Here is a 17,847-nt window from a genome sequence, read left to right as displayed (position 1 = left end):
CCCAGCGCTCCCTTGCAGTTGTCTCTCTCTTTGTAGAGTTTAGAGAAAATCATTCAGCGAGACTTCTTTCCTGATGTGGAGAAGCTGCGAGCACAGAAGGAATATCTGGAGGCTGAAGAAAATGGTGACTTGGAGAAAATGAGGCAAATTGCTATCAAGTTTGGCTCTTCCTTGGGTAAACCATCGAGGGACACACCTGCACCCTGTAAGGACTGGCTCACTGGAACATAAGGGGTTTATATCTAATACTACTGCTCTGATTTATCAAACTTTGTACAGGCAGTGCTTATCTTAAAGTATCAAGGTTGACATTGCTTGGGAATTAGTATACCGGATTGGGCAGTAACCAGTATCTGATGGCAGATGGTGAATTTCCCTTTGATGGTGTCTAATAATTTCTTCTTGAGTTAGTGGTTTTGGGAAAACACCTATTGAATAACCCTTCCTCACAGGCATCTTTTGCCAAGTTCCTGCTCCCTAGGGAATGTTACACGCTCTAACGTGCAATATTGTACTATCAGAAACTCTAAGTTAATGTTTTGAATCCTTATTACATTTTTAGGGGTTCTCGTTGCATCTACAGATGTGTAAGATTTTCATATATTGGGGACAGAACAGATGTTGGATGCTCGTGGTTATCAGAGGTTCACCCGGCAGGCATCCAATGCCCTGTTCTGTGTTTGCTTTCTCTTCAAGTTCAGGTGTTTCTTATACTAAAGCCCAGTCCCTGGCTGAACTCTCATGGTGGGGTTTAGGTCACTGGCTTTCTCGTGGCATGTGTCACCAAGTGATTTTCCTTCCTCCCCTACTGTAGGTGCTGTCCCTGGCCTAGGTTAGGATTGTTATGCTGATGCTTTTTCCTCTTGGTTAAAGCTGCAGACAGGGTGGCAAATATACTGGGCTGTGGCTCTCTGGTGATTTCTTCCTAGCAGGAGAAAAATAATGTCTTGGATGAGAGCAAAATTTTGTTTGGTGGTTGGGACAAAATTGTATAGAGTATTTTGGAGTCTTTTAAAAACTTTTAAATTAAATTTTTCTTCCCTTGATATGTCTTCTGTGACTTGTTTGGCACATGACCCTTACTATGGTGGAAGATGTCACAGCAAGTGGCCTGTTCCGTGCTCTAGTGACCATGTGAGTCTTTTTTTTTTTTTCTTCTGTCACAGATGTTCCTCCAGCCACGTTTGAAACCCCAGAAGTGCATCCAGGTGGTCTTCCCCCAGGGAATAAATCTAAAGCTGGCATCAAAGCTGCAGCGGAAGGTAGGAAAATGATGTTTCTCTAGCCGAATTCTCCAGCATCAGAAAAATACTTTTGTGAGCTCTGTCTTCTGTAAGGGTTTTGGGTATTTAGCAGATGTTTAGTTTCCTTTAACCTAGTACGTGAAAATGATCACTCTGCAGTTGAATTTGATGTAATGTTTCACATCATGTGTGTGAATTCCCAATTGTGGGTCTCCTTATGGCTGTGTAAATTCTTAATGCAGTTGATCTCTCTGAAGGCAGTAAATTTTTCCTGTCTGTCGTGGTTTAACCCCAGCTGGCAACTGAGCCCCATGCAGCCACTCTCTCACCTCCCCCCCGGTGGGATAGGGAGAGAATTGGAAGAGTAAAAGTGAGAAAACTTGTGTGTTGAGATGAAGACAATTTAATAGCTAAAGCAAAAGCTGCCCACGCAAGCAAAGCAACATAAGGAATTCATTCACTGCTTGCCATCGGTGGGCAGGCATTCAGCCATTTCCAGGAAAGCAGGGCTCCATCACTTGTAACAGTGACTTGGGAAGACCATCACCATCACTCCAAATGTGTCCCCCCCCCTTCTTCTTCCTCCAGATTTATATGCTGAGCATGATGTCATATGGTGTGGGATATCCTTGGGGTCAGTTGGGGTCAGCTGTCCCAGACATGTCCCCTCCCAGCTTCTTGTGTCCCCCCAGCCTCTTGCTGGTGGTGGGGGGGTGAGGAGCAGAAAAGGTCTTGGCTCTGTGTAACCCCTGCTCAGCAGGGATGAAACCATCCCGGCGTTATCAGCGCTGTTTTCAGTTCAAATTCAAAACACAGCTTCATAGTAGCTACTATGAAGAAAATTAACTCTACCGCAGCCACACCGTGTCACCTAATTAATTCTGTAAGTAAGCAAAGATTGTAGGGGCAGAGCTATTCATATAGTATATCAAAAATGTCTGCTAGCAGCTGCCCACTTGTGCATTTTCCCTTTAACGCAAATAGCAACAAATGCCATAAAAGGTTTTATGTGAAAGGTGGGTATATGTCTTCCAAAAAAGAATTTTTTATTGTACCACTCTGCGTACAAGTATTTTTTTTTTTCATCAGGCTTCATGTTAATTATTAGTGGGTCTGTAGAAGGCTTGTTGTCAGACGCGATTCAGAGTTATGTATAGCGCTCTTGAAGTATTAACCTTTCTCAGGCTTCTTCCCTTCTCTTGTTAGGAGAAGCAGAAAAAGATGATAAAGATGCACTTCCCAGTCTGGACAGCTTCTTATCAAAACACACGAGTGAAGATAATGCTTCGTTTGAGCAGATCATGGAAGTGGCCAAAGAGAAGGAGAAAGTCAAGCATGCTTGGCTGTACAGTGCAGAAGAGGAGTATGCCCAGGTAGGGAGATGGCTCGGCTGTATCTCTGCTCTTCCAAAGTGACACACCAGGGCAATACCATTGTACTGTATTTCTTTCTTGTTTGATTGAATTGATTCTGTTTTTGAATCCTCCTATAAATACAGATGAGAATTCGTTGGCTCTGAGCATGGGGCTGTTGCATTGGACTGTTGAATTACTCATATTATTTAATAAGAATAGAAAGGTCTTGCTATTGAATAGTAGGTGCATGGGGTGATCACATCTAAATCTGAGGTAAGCCTGAGTTACCTGGGTCTTGTGGCAGCCCATTGCTTCCTTTTCAGCCCTGGTTTTTCCATGTCTGTAACACAAGAACAGTGTTGATGTAGTTGCTGTGAGGATCTGACTCTTTCCAAGGCTTTGAGACTGCGAAGCGTTGCACGAAGTGCAAGAATTGCTGTTCTTGGCAGTCTCCTCCATAAGCACGAAGGAGAGCAGCTGAGAGCAATTCCTGTTGTTTGTCCATCAGCCCTTTATTACTCTCAGTTCATTTGTCTGTCTTGCCTCAGTTTTCTGTTTCTTTTATCATTAATAATCCGTTCAGCTGCCGAAGTAAAGTACTATATGGCTGGCTGTGCTGTCTTCCTCAGCTAGCTTTGTGGGAGGTTCTGGGGCTGCCATGTCAATCTTTCTCCGTGAAAGATTTCTGCCATGAGCAGCTGGCGCTGTTGCCAGATGTGTCAGTGATGGATGTGAGCTGCAGTGCCTTTTAATGAAGTTTGGCACTGACACATGAGTGTTTACTTCTGTCATTGTGAGTGAGTGTTATGTTTTTATCCCAGCTAATGTAAACCCTCGGAGTCTGTTACAATAAAAGTGCCCTCTGCTGCTCCTTATGCATCTTCTTTGCTCGAATGCTTTCACTCAGAATTAAAAGGCAGGCAGCAGGAGAACATTCCCAAAGCACAGGGCTTGTTTCAGGTCAAGGTGAAGTTACCAGAGCCAGTCTGGTGCTGATGTTGTCTGTCTGCCTGTCAGCCAGCATTCTGTTCAGACCTTGCATTTCCTTGCACAGCATGCCTGTTTGTGTAGCAGATAACTTCGCTATTCAGTGACAGTACTGCTATTTAAATGTATATGGACGATGCCTATTAAAGACAACATCAGTTGATGTCTTTAATATAAAGCTTCTGGCACTAATTGTCGAGTTTAATTAGTGTGAGAATTTTAAAATGGAGTAACTTATCGGTGTCTGACTGCATTCTATTAGTTTCTTTTTGGTATCAGTGATACTAATATGCTGGTAACAGCATGCAGGTAATTGTGTGAATATGTCAAATGCTTCCATACCTGTACTACCTATGGAAATGTTTGAAAACTCTCTTAAGTACTGAAGAAATGTCTGTTCTTCTGTTACTGCTTGCCTCAGCTAATACAGTTTGTACGAGACTAGGGTGATACAAATATTCTCCCAAGGCTACATGCCAAAGCCTTGTAGAATGCCTTTATATTAGATATGTGTCATATGTTGCTGTTCCCTTATTTAGCAGTGAATGCTTCATTTGAATTTTGACTAGTAGGTAGAGAAAAAACAGAAAAAGTTTGAACCATCACAAGTGTTGTCACAAGATGTAATAAACAAAGTCATAAGCATAACCTTTCTGAGAAGATAATTCTTTAGTTCTCACTTGATTTTATACCAGAACTTCATGTGGAGTGGTTGTTTGCAAGCTCACCTGGGAACAGGATGGTTCTCAAATGCCACTTGCCAGAGAGAGAATGTGTTTGTGTCGTGCCACATTGCACAGTGTGCTGGGGCATGCAGCTGAGCTCTCCAATTTGTGTATGCCTGACTTTTAGTCTGTTTCAGACCTGATTTCCTTTTTTAATTTTTTTTTTCTATTGCCCTTTCAGCGACGAAATGAGAACCTGGCACTTCCCTCAGCAGAGCAGCAAGCTCTGGAGAATGTGAAAGCTGGACTGGAGACGTGGGAGTACACGGCTCGAAACACTCTCATGTATTATCCGACAGGTGAGGGGCGTGTGTTTCTCAGAAGAGCCATTGGTTCTGGGTGGGTTGACTTCAAACAGCGCTTACAGCGCTTCTGTGGATGGCTGAGCAGCTCTTACTGCTAATACTGCACTTTTTCTTCTGTGAAGCTCAGATGCGTAAAGTTGTTTTAAAACAAGTCTTTTCTTTTTTTCTCTTTTTCTTTCCTTGGACCTTGCTCCTTTGCCTCGGATTGCAAAGTTTGACCATGTTCTATCTGTCTCTAAGCAGCTCATTATCTGTGTTTTAGAAGCACTTGTTTTCAGGAGCCAAAGCCCCTTCCAGTTTGGTCTATCTTATTTACGAGCACTTTCTTGTCATGTATTCTTTCTTTGCTTCTGCTCAAAGAGTGCTCCTTGGGCCTGTTGGTTCCTTGGTTGCTGTAGAAAACTATGTCATTTTGTAAATGCAGTTTTCTTTTTGGCTATAAATGTACAACTGGTAATTTCTGCAAACCAGCAAAGTAGAGAAAAGAAAGTCTTACTGACTGTTTCTTAAAAAAAAAAAAGTCTGATCTTAGTTTATAGATTTCATGTGTTACAAAGCATGTATCTATTGCAAATTTGTTTGAAATTACTAGAGATACACACTGCAGTTGCTGATGGGTTCTGTGTTGTGTAGGAATGTGTGGCAAGTGTTGTGTTGGTTGGGAGCTTTAGAGCACACTGCTTGGTGTTACCTGAGCCCTTTCTTAAAGGACCTTTTGCTTTTCAAGGGGTACCTGATGAGGAGGACATATTTAAGAAACCCAGGGAAGTTGTCCATCGAAACACCCGTTTTGTGAAGGACCCTTTTAGCCAAGCCGTGAGCAAATCACAGCTCCAACAAGCCGCAGCCCTCAATGCTCAGGTTGGATAATTTTACTTCTTCTGACTAAAGCCGTGTTAGACTCTGCCCCCTGGTGGTGTTCATCAGCCGGGAGAACTGTGTGTGTGCTAGATACAGCTGAATCGCCTTTCTCCACATGGATGGCATTGTCTCTTTTATTTTAGTACAAACAGGGCAAAGTGGGACCAGATGGGAAAGAACTGATACCCCAAGAGTCTCCAAAAGTGAATGGATATGGATTTGTGGCTACCCCCTCTCCTGCCCCTGGTAAGAGGATTTTCTTATTTTGTCTGATGTAAGAGGACTGCTACTGCACTTATTTTGATGCTCTGTTTGTTCAACACTGAGGTTGGTTTACACACAGAGGTAAACCTTCTATCTGTTTATGTCCCATGAGCTGGTGACTTTCTGAGTACCGTGTGTGCCAGCTGGATGCAGTGCTTAAATCCTAGTGCAATACACTGGCAAGAGAAGTCATGCTGTACCTGGGAGGCTCTGAGCAAGCTGCTGTGCCATCGCTTAGGAATCGTCTAGAAGGGCAGTGAGCCTTCCTAGGCAACTGGGGTGCCACAGCTGCTTGTTTTATCCCTGGGTGATGCTTCTCTAGGGCTTAAAGATAAGAATTCAAACATTTCACAAACATTAACTTTCCAGCGAGTTCAGGTGCTCATTTTTGAAAACGAGGAGTGTTTGTGTCAATGTGTCCAGTAGTTTTCTGAGTGATGGGTCAGCCTGGCTCATAGGGATGTAGCACACCTCACTTCCTTCACAGTCTATCCTACTGTTTTCCTCCAGGTCTACTGCTTTCCAGATTGTCTGTATACACTTGTGTATTATAGATTTCTTTTGTTCAGATGTATTAGTCGCAGAATACTTTCAGTTAAAACAAACTGATTTTTTGCTTCCAGTTGAAATGCGGTATCTGAATTTTTAGCTGTTCTTCACCAGCCATTATGTTTCCTCGTCTTTTGTTATTATGCTAAAAAATGAACATGCTGAGGCTTTTCCTCCAGAAAGCCTGTAGGTGGCATTTGGAGCGCACCTCCTTTCTCCATTGCAAATGCCTTTTCCAAACCCTGGACAGCAGGATTTTCTAGCGAGTGACTTAATCATCTCTTAGAATCTGTCCTGCAGTTGTAGCTGTTAGACAAGGTGCAGTTTCTGTTTGGTACAGGCTAGCTTCAAGATGAATTGAGGGTACATTTGGCTATTACATGTATCTTAAGTCCTCTAACCGTTTCAAATAGTTCCCTGTGTTGAAGGAGTTTTCATACAATAACAGGGGGGAAGACTAGTACTGTAGAGGAAAAAAACAAAAGTGTCACTAAGCAAAAGCTCGCCAAATGGAAAAATAAACATGTGGAAAGGACAATGCTTGGGTGTTGTAACCTAAAGGGTGACACAGCCACAGGCAATCCTGTGAGTTTAAGGTCATGCCCTTTTAATGGGAACCACATGTAACTATTCAAGATTGGCTGTGATTTCCTCTTCAGTGGAGGGACTCCTTTGTGTGTTGATGTTGTGCTGCATTTCGTAACTTGCTTCTGTGGATTTTTTTGTGGTGAACGAACAGTTAAATGTCTTGCATGAGCATGACTTTTTAAATTTGCTTTTAGGTGTGAATGAGTCTCCTTTTATGACATGGGGTGAAATCGAAAGCACCCCTTTGCGTCTAGAAGGGTCAGACACGCCGTATGTGGACAGAACACCTGGACCAGCCTTCAAGGTATTTTATGTCAGGAGTCAGCTTGTCATTCTCTTTTTTGGGGGGAAGGACTAAGAAGAGAAAGGCAAGTGAGTAATTAATAGATTAACATTGTTGTGGGAGCGTGACGCATCTCTGGGCTGTGTTCCCAGTGCTTGAGACTAATAATCTAGGTTCTGCTTGGAGGGTGGAGGTGGATGTGGCAGCACATGAAAGCTACTTGGTGGAGATACCTGAGGTGGAACACACGCTGTTGGCAGGAGAGTGAGACTCAGTATTTGATGATGGGCCCAGACAGAGGGGCTTTCAAAGGAACCTGAAGAGATGCCTCATTTCTCTAATTTTAATGTGTGAATGGGTAGAAATTGTAGGATTTCCCCCTCTCTCGATCTTCTGGCTGTCATGGCCTGAGGCAGGTGTATTATGAGAGAGTAGAAAAGGCGCTCTGGCTTTGCTAATGGCACCTGGCCCTGCATGCTACCTGTCTCCTGCTGGTGTCATTGAATGTGAGCTGTCTGAGACTCTTAGTTTAAGAACGGTGTGATTTGCTGTATGTGCCTCTGTTTTGTCAGTCTCTGAAGCCCTTGACTAGTTCTCCTGCTGTTTAGCCATGTCTGTGTTTGCCTGAGAGTTGGCTGGCTACAGGCCAGGCTAGGCAAGACACAGGTGACATTGTTTTTCTAGGAGAGACAGCAGGAGGAAATGCCAGAGGTAATGGCTGCTTCCTTGGCTGGACTGGTTTTACCATTTTTGTTACTCGCTAAGGCAGGTTGAAGGTCTCTCTGTGTCCTCTCTGGCTTTTATATAGCAGCAGAGAGGTGTGGGCTCACCCCACTTCTCCTCAGTTAAAATCCCTGTAGGCTGGAATCCAACTGTGAAGGGGCTTTGACTCGTTTATGCAGCACTCATGAGTGCCTTGGCAAGTGAACTGTGTGATGCATTTACAGATCCTGGAGCCTGGGCGACGTGAGAGGTTAGGACTCAAGATGGCCAATGAAGTGGCAGCTAAAAACCGAGCAAAGAAGCAGGAGGCACTTCGAAAAGTGACAGAAAACTTGGCCAGGTGAGACTTCTCTTTGGACAGCAGAACTGGGGATGGGTATTTTCTGATGAGGTTTAAATCAACATATGTAGAAAGGGAGGAATGATAAAGAGTACTGGAAGCAGGAAGAGGTACAGTCAAGCTAAATGGTTTTAGAAATTAAAAAACTTAATTCCTGATTGGAAGATGGGTGGTGACTGTCCCTTGATACTCCCTCTTGTCAGCATTACTGTTCTACCCTACAGTCACCCAGCAATGCATCTGGATTGGTGTTTTCCCTCATTGCAAAGAAGAGACATGATAAGGCTTGCTTGGTTGGGTCATGGGAAGGACGGAACAGGCTCAAAGTGGCAGGCAGTACCACTCAGGTTTGGGAGGGATGTAAGAGGTTTCTCTGTCACTTGTCTCTCTAGAGACACAGACTGCATTTACCTGCAGGCAGAGTGATTTTGGCATCTGGTGGGTCTAAGTCTGCGGGGGGAGCAGACACTGAGCTCGCCTGTGGAAGCATTGGTGCTCTTCCTGATAAATGGCAGATTTTTACTGTAAAATCTTTTAAAACTGTTTATTCTATTCCAGCCTTACTCCGAAAGGACTAAGCCCAGCAATGTCACCAGCTTTGCAAAGACTAGTAAACAGGACCGCAAGTAAATACACCGACAAAGCCCTGCGAGCCAGCTATACCCCTTCCCCAGCCCACACAGGAACTCCTGGTTACAAGACCCCAGCAAGTGGGCCTCATACACCCACAACCACCCCACAATCCAGGACAGTATCTCAGACGCCAGTATCTCAGGATACTACATCGATCACAGACAATTTACTGCAGCTTCCTAAAAGAAGGAAGGTATCCAATTTCTTCTGAATATTCCAGTCACCAGCAAAGTGACAGTGAACTGGCTGTGCTCAGCTGTCTGCAAACTGGATGTTGTGAGCCATCGGTAGTGAGGGGTGTCTAGATACAGCTGCCAGAGTGGAAACGAGCGGTTACAAGATCTGGGACCAGTGCTACTCTAGACTATATAGCTAAAATAGCCTGTGATGTGCTTTTTGGAAGCAGAGTGTCTCCTGCTGTGGTATAACTTCCCTTTGAACTGCATGGGTGGGATGCACAGGGCTGCTGTAGCAAAAGGATGCTTCCTGCAATGGCAGAGAAGCTTCTGGACTCTTGGGAAATGGCGATAATTTTTTAAAGATACGTTTCTTTTTAAGATGGCCATGCATTTAAATACGTTTCTGTACAGACATGTCTATTTATAAAAGTGGTAAGCCTTCCTAAAAGGTTGGACTGGACTTTCTTCCAGCTTGTCAAACTTCTTTGGTTTTGTACTTTGCAGAAGAGGGGATATGACAATGTGTATATTGAGACATGACCCAGAATTTGAGAGGGCTGCTCTTTAATTGAAGTGGAGTTTAAACTGGTGCTCTTGAATGTACGGTGGGCCTGTCAAGAGAGTTGGTACGTCGTGAAAACAGTATTCATACAGTTTCAGACATCAGTTCACACTTACTAATAACCTGCCCTCTTACTGAATCCAAAATGTGGTTGATGCACGTGTGAATTCTGCAGCTGGTGTAGTCAGGAACTTGAGAAACGTGAGTGTAAGAGCTGTTAGGCGTCAGCAGCACTGAAAGCAGCTTTCCAATGTGTTTTGACAGTAACTTCTCATCCCCGCAAACCATATCAGAGACAGGTCTTTTGAGAACAATGGTGTTAAGCTGTTTGTTCACCTCAGCACATGTACTGTGTCTTCTGTTGCTATACTTTGTAAAGTCGAAGATGAGGACTACTGCTGAAAGGGTCCGGAGAAGCTGAAGTTGAGAACCAGTTAGACCAACTTTGTGACATTGTTGAAACCAGCTATCCTTAAGAGGATGTCGTTTCCTTCTCCTCTCCTTCCCCTTCTGCAGAATGGGATTTGTCTTGCTGCTTGTGCTCAGGCTTTCCTCCACGCAGTTTTTGGGAACACTCACCCTCTTCTGCAGCTGGCAGAGGGGAAGGGATCATGGATTTAGGAGTCTGCAACCATGAGTGTTTCAAAACTTCATCTATGCACAACCTCTGAGATATGTTGGGCTGGAGCAAGTGGTGAATGAGGTCCTTGCACTCTACAGTCAGGTGTTTTGAGTTGGGGAAGGGAATCCTGTGTTGTTTCTGAATACCGATCATTTTCCTGATGTTGGAATCATCAAATGGCATTAAAGCGTACACCATTGTATACAGGATGACACCCAGGCTCCATATGTCAGAAATCCTGGGGTCACAAGGAATGCCCTGTAGCACTTCAGGGGCTGCGTACGCAGCAGACCCGCAGAAGGTTTTGCTGAGAACAGTTCTTCCATTTTCATCCCGAGATAAGGATTTGGAAAAGCCAAAGTCTGACAGCTTGATGTTGAGGTCTTCATCGAGAAGGATATTCTCACATTTCAGGTCCCTGTGAGCAAAGTCTGAGTCGTGGCAATGCTTGATGGCAGAAGCCAACTGCTGAAACTTGATGCGAGCAATGTCCTCTTTCATAGCTCCCGTGATCTTGATGTAGTCCAGGAGGTCTCCCTTCTCCCCCAGCTCCATCACGATGTACACTTTTCCAGCTGATGTCTCAAAAATCTCATAGGCTTTGATGATTGAGGGGTGGTGCAAACGTCTCAAAGCCTCTATTTCCCTGGGGAGAAATCTTTCCAGGAAGTCCCGAGGAGTTTTCCTCTTGTCGATGATCTTGACAGCCACATTACGTTTCAGCCGATCACAGTAGGCGGATTTCACTTTGCCATATGAGCCTTGTCCTAGCGTGTTGTTCAGGCTGTAGCCTTTCTTTCCAAGCACCACAGCATCATCCATGGTGGGAGAGCTGGGGGGAGCTGCGTGAGTTGGTGCTGGTGTGCATCATGTGTGGTGGCAGATGGTGTGCCCACGCACCATGGTGGCTGCCTTGGCCCTGGTGTGGCAGGCGGGTGGGCACCGCAGCGCTGGCCGCTGTGTGATGTCACAGGCAGCCCCCCCTCCACAGGGCACCAAGGACCTTTCGGTGCTTTTATAAAGCTACTGGATGACATCATCCAGAGCAAAACTTAACATCGGGTCGCTGGGAGACATTGGTTGCACTCTGCCTTCATAAAATGATCTTTAATTTTGCTAACAGGATGGAAGTAGCTTAAATGTTTTTCTTCCCTAAAGTGTACCTCAGTCTTACATTTATTCACAAGTTAGGTGAAATTTTGTCTGGTGTCTTTTTTGTATATCCCAGATGATCTCTCAAGCCCCGTGTGGGCTTGCTTCTGGCCTACGGTGGTCTTGCTCCTCATTAGCCAGTGGCCTTCAGAAGGGATGGGATGCTGCTTCTCTTGTCTCCACTGGTTCCATATTCAAGAACTGGGTTTTTTTCCTCATGGGCTTGTTAGGGGAAGGAAGTGGCTTCTCTTAAGTTCATTTCCTTGTTGTTTACCCAGCCCCTCCATTTTGTAGCTCTGATGATTGGCTTTTGTGGGCTTTGCAGCTGGCTTTTTCTTAAACCCTTACTCAGCGGGGGAGTTACATTTTGACTTCCAGCTTCTGGTGTTCTTGAGAAGGGTTCACACCGACACCTTTCTCAGAAGGGCTCTGAGGATTACTGTTTTGCACATTGATTGCTTCACTGTAATCAGCTTCTGGGGCTTTTTGATTTGTCTCAGCTTTTTCAAATTTGTTTTTACAGCTGCTATGTATGTGACTCCAAAGACTTGATGATGATGATCATAACGCGGTGGCTAGGGACAGTCCTGCTTCATCCACCAGCATGGATGACCCTGTCATTCTGAAGAACAGAAGTGGAACTTCTGACAGCCACACTGGGGCTTTTGTTTGGGCTTTTTCCTCCCGTTCTTTGAAACTTTTGGCTAACTTTTGGAATTAGCCAAAAAAAATGAAGAGCAGTTTTAACCATACATAGCCTGCACTCAAGAGCTGTGGTCATTCCAGTATGAGCTGACCTTTGAGTGTGGGATGAGCACTGGTGTGATCCAGCCTGGAGAAGAGCCGAGCACCTTTTAGCAGGAAGCAGGCGTAGCCATGTGTGTATGCTTTTTGCACCATGCCAGAGTACAAGACAGCCTGTGTAACACTTGGCAGCCTTGACATTTTCTATAACCAGGTGATGTTTTACTGAGGAAACATGCATGGAAAATCTTACTTGGCTCTCTGAGCAGTGCCTGCCGCCTTCTGTAAGGTCTGGGGTGTTTGATGCCGCGTTTGTCTTGGTGAGAGCTTCCTATTGCGCTGTTTCCACTGCCACTTCCAAAACTCATGTCCCTGACTGTGAAAAACCCTTCCAAGGGACTCGATTTTTATAGGGCACCTTGTAAAAATTAGTTGATCGACATGGCATTGCTAGAAATTGCAACTCCAGGAAATTAGTAATTTTTGCTTTTTTTTTTTTTTTAGTTCAGAACTAATTGAAGGCTAAATTTTTTTTCTTTAAGCAAAAATATTCTCAGGTACTCATGAATGAATGTAAGGGGAATTCACTTACTAATGTTTCCATGTTTTCAGAGATGTTCCTTAAGGACTGAACTGGCTAAATAACAATGAAGTTCTTAGGTAATTTTAAAAAATAATTATTTATTTCATAATGATCACACGATCTGCATATCTCCATGAAATGTAGGACCTCTCTGTTAGGGTACCCAGGCAGGTCGGGTCCTGGCCCGCAGTTTGAGTCACTGAACAGAGCAGGGGAAAGGAGCAGACATGACATGAGAGATGGCTGGATGCAGCAGGGAACGGGCAGCTGCTGGATCGCTGCAGAGAGCGCCCAGGGAAGTGTCTGAGCTTCACGGATGATTGAGGAGGAGCATGGGGACCACCTGGGGTGTGGAAGCTGGCGAGGTGGAGGTGACCCAGTGCGAGGTATCAGAAACACCAAATTGGGCTACGGCTGTAGCAAGACAGGGCCCAATGGGAAAAAGTAATTAGAGGAGGGTTATTTTGGGAAGAGACGAGGGTTAGAGAAAGGGAGGGATTAGAGAAGGACAAGCATGGGAACATGGAAAGAAATGTCCCAACCCCCATGGGATGTGGGCTGGATGTGTGGAAGCAGGCTGTGATCAGCGTGCGTGTCTCAAGCCTGGTACCTGATACCCTCCATCTTCTTGTCAGGTGATTCCTACCCATTCACTGGGTGCCGGAGCTCTCCTGGGTGTGGGATGCACGTAAGGGCTGGGCAGTGTTTGAGGGACCGTGGATGAGGTGTATGTGTGGGTCAGAACTGGGATGGGGCATGTGTCTTCCATGGCATTTCAAACCGGTCATGCTCATACCAAGGTGTAGCTGGGATAACAGAGCAGGGAATGTGATACCTGAAAAGAATTGCACAACGTGGAACTAATCAATGCTTAAAAGCAAATTGCATTAAATATCCTGTGGGACAGCGTTGGTTTTGTGTTTGCCCCCAAGTGAGTTAACTCAGACAGCCCTACTAAAATCACTGTCTCAATTCTGCCAGACTGAAGGGCCTTCACGTGTTTGCTGGGAATGTAATTTATTTTCAATTAAATGCTCTAAAACTGGATCTCTTTAAGGGGATGTAGTGCTCTTCAGATGGGCTATTCCTGTAACGCCTGCTCTAATGTCTGGTCTCTGCTTCCTGCTGCCTTTCAGCCCTTGCTGTCTGTAATTAGGGAATCAGTAAACTCTTTGTTGCCAGAAATTTTTGCTGCCGTAGTCCTAGCAGATCATGTGCCTTACAGGGCCAAAACCAGTGTGAAAAAATATCTTGGTTCTTGATGACTTGTGATTTCCCCCCCCCCTCCTGTTTTTCAGAGGGTTCTTTTCCTTTTGCTGTTCCTGTCTATCTGCATTTTCCTATGTGCAAGGCCCAAGCACGCTTCCTCCCTCAGCCAAAATAGCACCCGGAGCTCTCCTAACGCCGCAGAGGTGGTTGGCAGTGAGCGGCGGTGGGGCTGGCTGCGGTGGGTTACCGGCTGCACACAAGAAATCGTGGGAGCCCCAGTGGGCCTGTGGCCCTGGGGTGTGATGTGGGGCTGTAACATCCCCTGCGGAGTCTGGGGGTGCTTTGCATGTGCAGTTTGGGGCTCGGCTCCTTGCTCCATGCAGGAAAGAAGAGGAGAGACTTGTTCTTATAATTGGATGGGAAAGAGGGGGGATTATGGTTGATTTGGGGAACAGCAGGATGTAGTTCTTAAAGAGAAAGTTGCAAGAACCATTAGTGATGAGCCAGTGAGGATGAGGGATGAGTTGCTGCAACCTGGACGGAGAAGGCAGGCTCAGATGCCTTAAAGAAGCAAAACACTGATTACACCAGGGATGACTGCTGCCCTTTCCTTTATGGGGCACAAGTAGGAAAATGCTGAGCGGCAGACAAGCAGCAACACAGGGTTTGGTGCGGGGGGTGAGAAAAGAAACTCTCACGATCACCCCGTGCTGTACTTTGAGCAGACAGCCAGGTCCGAGTGGCTGGGGAGTGGCTGCCTTGGACACTCCAGCTGAAGGTTTGCTCAGCCCCTGCAGCCCACGTGAGCCACGTCTTGCGGCAACGGGACTTCCCGAAGGCAGCAAGCCCCAAGCTGCTCCCCTCTGCTCCTCACCTTCAGGGCCAAGAGCATTTCCCTGGGGCAGAGTAGCCACCCCTGCCGTGGTGCCGGGGGCCATGCAGGGCTGCAGCTTTGCACCCACCTCGAAGTCGGTTCCAGTAAGGGCTGGGGCTCTGCGCTGCTTTCTACTTCTCCGATTATTTAGCCCAGAAGGAAGCTGTGGTTGGAGGCGCTGTTGTTTTGGAAGACTGGGCTATTTCTCTGTGAAGATAAAGGAAATGGATCCACTCGCTCAGGGGAGAGGGAGAAGGAGCAATTCCTGCTTCTTCATATTTACATTTGGTGCCTCAATCCCAGCTCCCTGCAGCTGGCCCCGCAGCAGCTGGCTGCAAACCCCAGCTCAGAGTCAGGCCGGGGCAAGAGCTGGGTTCCCTCCCTTTGAGCCCCTTCCCTCTGCTCCTCCCGGGCACGGCAGCTTTTCTCTGCTGCTTTTTGGGCACAGGGGATCTGCACTTACTGGTTAGAGAAACACTTGTTCCCAGTAGGAAACTGGGAGTGCCTGGGATGTGCCGGCTCCTGCACGCCCTGGGCAGAGGCGCTCGGCATGTTTTTGCTAGCACGCTCCGTCCTCACCCCTCCTGCCCGGGGCACTGGGCTGCCCCTGCTCCCCCCAATGCAGCCCCTGGTACCCCGGCCTCCTGCCTGGGGGCTTGGGGCTGGTGCGGCTGCTTGGGGTGGCCCTGCCTCATGCACGCCTGTGGCTTGGCCAGGGTATTCACAGTCCCATCGTGTTGGTGTCTGCCAGTGTTACAGAGCTTGGCACAGCACAGCCTGGGGAAGTGGGTGCCTCTTACCCTTCACCTTTGTGCTCTTGTGTGGCTGGGCCATTTATTGCCTGTTTGCTCAGAGGTGCTGTGCACATTGTGGTGCTTTGGCACACGTGTGTGCTCCAGGCCCACCTCTGTTTAGAGCTGGGGGGCACTGGGGGCTGTGGCATGGGCAAATGAGGTCTGTGTTTTCTTGGGTTGAAAGGCAGGAAGAAGCAGCCCGTGCCCTGTCTACAAGGGGAGTGCTGCTCTCGTGCTGGAGGCATCGCAGGACATTTACTTATACATATGGGTGATGGGGTGTCATGAGCTTGGGGGGGATAAGGAACGTCCTGGATCAATCTGGGGTCAGCACGTGCAGCTAGGCTGTGGGAAGCTGGGCTGAGAACAGCCTCTCCCTGCAGCATCCCTTGGGAGGAACAAAGCTGGGGAGTTTGACGCTTGTGCCTTCGTGCTGGAGGATGTTGTCATGCGTCAGGTCCCCACGGACACACAGATCATGACGGTATTTGGCAGCGCATGAGAGCTGGCAAAATGGGTTTTGGCCTAAATTGTCAGGCAACCCCCCTGCTGCTCATGACGCGCTCCAGCAGGTCCCCAAGCACGCACGGCCCCTGCCACGCAGCCCTCCTGGGGCCCCGCAGGGCTCACAGCTCTGGGAGATGGAACTGGGCTCATGTTTGTTGCTATCCCAGCTCTGGGGTCTTCGTGGGCACCAATTTCCACTGCCACATTAAACTTCATTTTTAGCTTTGGAAATGGCCTCTCCCTGACACTGCTGAGCTGAGCATGGCAACAGCTCCCGTGGGGCTGGAGGAGGCAAGTGCCGGAGAAAACCCACTGAAGCCCCCGTCCCCCTGCCTGCTGGTCGGCAGCCGGCGCCTGGGCAGTGGCTGGGGGGAAGCAGAAGCAAGGAAAGAACAGAGGTATCTGTACATTCCTTAGGAATACCCCCCTGAGGAAGGTTTGCCGCTGGGTGTAATGAGTAATTAGTATTAACAGTGAAACTGGGAGTATATGATTGGTTTAAAATAGTCCTTACTGGAATTCCCATGTTTTATTTGAACACTTCAAATTGTAGCATAAAAGTGAAAACCACTTTGTTGTAAGCTACTTTAGTTCAGTAAAATTAAAAAAATATAAAAAGTTCTCAGACAGCTTCCCAGCTTTTGGGTTTGACTCTGCGTAGGATTTTACTGGAAAGCTGGAATTCCCTGCAGAGGAAAGTGTGGGTTCCCTGTGACACAGCAGCCACTGTGAGTTGGTGAGCCACTGAGGGACGCCGTGCCCTGGTGCTGCCTGAACACTGCTCCTTCGCTTCCCATCATCGGAGGAAATTCCAGCTCAATCTGGGCAGTGGCCCTTGAAGGTAAAACTGCCTTTTGATCCCAAATGCCACCCGGGCTGGCCCCGAGCACCAGGAGAGTTGTGGCATTGGGGATGGTGCCACCACCCCAGGCTGGGCTCCCTGGCAGGGACAGCCACCACCCTGCCCAGCTTGATGTGCAGCAACACCCAGGGTCAAATTCCTAAAGGCACCTGTCATTTGCAGGGCCATTAACAACCATCAGAGACGCACAATTAGTTTTCTTTATGCATTTCCTCTCTGTCTGGATCTGGGATCTGGGAATGCAGTGTTTCCAGGAGGTATGGAAACACCAGCTGGCTCCGGCACTGCCGCAGTGCTGGAAGCTGTTGCGCTGGGTCCCTGGCTGCAGGGATGTCCCAGCACCAGATACTGCTTGTCAGTGTCACCCCAGTTTCATGGGGACCATCCCACCCTGCGGTGGGCAGGTGGGAACAGATTAATGAAGCAGGCAAACGATAGTCAACCTTGGAGCCCGCTGGGGCTGGGAAACCCCAGCGCTTTGTGCCTGTGCTGGGGGACAGGCAGGGTGACGGGGCTGGGAAGTCCCTGCAGCGGCAGGGAAAGGCCATCGCAGCGGGGATGGAGGGGACTGGGAAAGGCCGACCTGGGGGATGGAAGAGGCTGGTTCAGGCTCTTACGGAAGGGATGGGGACTGAGGTGAGTGGGAAAGGCCACCCCAGCTCGGGACAGGGAAAGGTGGTCCCGGGGGGACAGAGGGGACCAGTGGAGGCCATCCCGGTGGGGATGGTGGGAACTGGGCAAGGCCATCCTGGGGGGACAGAGGGACCGGCATTGCCACCCTGGTGAGGACAGAGGGGACCGGTAGAGGCCATCCCCGGGGGACGGTGGTGGCTGGCAGTGGCCATCCGGGGGGACAGAGGGGACCGGTGGGAGCTGTCCCGATGGGGACAGAAGGGACCGGT

General features: G+C 47.6%; 3 protein-coding genes across 4 annotated transcripts in view; 2 read left to right on the top strand and 1 right to left on the bottom strand.

Annotated features, from left to right (window-relative positions):
• The first annotated feature begins 22 nt into the window (after window positions 1-22).
• On the top strand, window positions 23-9,673 carry ESS2 (ess-2 splicing factor homolog). Of its 2 annotated transcripts, none has more exons than XM_035890463.1 (9): window positions 23-205; window positions 1,167-1,262; window positions 2,451-2,617; window positions 4,493-4,610; window positions 5,344-5,477; window positions 5,621-5,723; window positions 7,073-7,182; window positions 8,109-8,224; window positions 8,783-9,671. In XM_035890463.1, exons 1-9 carry the CDS (start codon window positions 139-141, stop codon window positions 9,066-9,068), a joined length of 1,197 nt encoding a protein of 398 aa, XP_035746356.1. In that variant the 5' UTR covers window positions 23-138; the 3' UTR covers window positions 9,069-9,671. The 2 variants fall into 2 exon arrangements, with proteins under 2 accessions (XP_035746356.1, XP_035746357.1); XM_035890464.1 differs by having other exon boundaries at window positions 117-205; window positions 2,429-2,617; window positions 8,783-9,673.
• Window positions 9,674-9,986: 313 nt separating this feature from the next.
• Window positions 9,987-16,400, bottom strand: TSSK2 (testis specific serine kinase 2). The gene has a single exon (XM_035890465.1). The coding sequence runs from the start codon at window positions 11,040-11,042 to the stop codon at window positions 10,071-10,073; it is 972 nt and encodes a 323-aa protein (XP_035746358.1). The 5' UTR covers window positions 11,043-16,400; the 3' UTR covers window positions 9,987-10,070.
• Window positions 11,122-17,847, top strand: part of DGCR2 (DiGeorge syndrome critical region gene 2) — a 53,213-nt gene continuing 46,487 nt past the window's right edge. The window contains exon 1 of the mRNA XM_035890476.1: window positions 11,122-11,155. Coding sequence (XP_035746369.1) covers window positions 11,122-11,155 — 34 coding nt within the window. The remainder of the gene's footprint in view (window positions 11,156-17,847) is intronic.

Source organism: Egretta garzetta, unplaced genomic scaffold (genome assembly GCF_000687185.1).
Source record: "Egretta garzetta isolate BGI_Z169 unplaced genomic scaffold, ASM68718v1 scaffold343, whole genome shotgun sequence".
NCBI classification, from domain to species: domain Eukaryota; kingdom Metazoa; phylum Chordata; class Aves; order Pelecaniformes; family Ardeidae; genus Egretta; species Egretta garzetta.
Note: the sequence above shows the minus strand (reverse complement) of the source record. Positions and strands in the feature narration are given on the sequence as shown.

Excerpts from the sequence above, each read along its gene's own strand:
- ESS2 (XM_035890463.1), top strand. The coding sequence starts at position 139 with ATGAGGCAAATTGCTATCAAGTTTGGCTCTTCCTTGGGTAAACCATCG. Across the intron at positions 4,611-5,343 it reads TCTCATGTATTATCCGACAG|GGGTACCTGATGAGGAGGAC; the intron begins GTGAGGGGCGTG and ends TTGCTTTTCAAG. Across the intron at positions 5,724-7,072 it reads TACCCCCTCTCCTGCCCCTG|GTGTGAATGAGTCTCCTTTT; the intron begins GTAAGAGGATTT and ends ATTTGCTTTTAG.
- TSSK2 (XM_035890465.1), bottom strand. The coding sequence starts at position 11,042 with ATGGATGATGCTGTGGTGCTTGGAAAGAAAGGCTACAGCCTGAACAAC.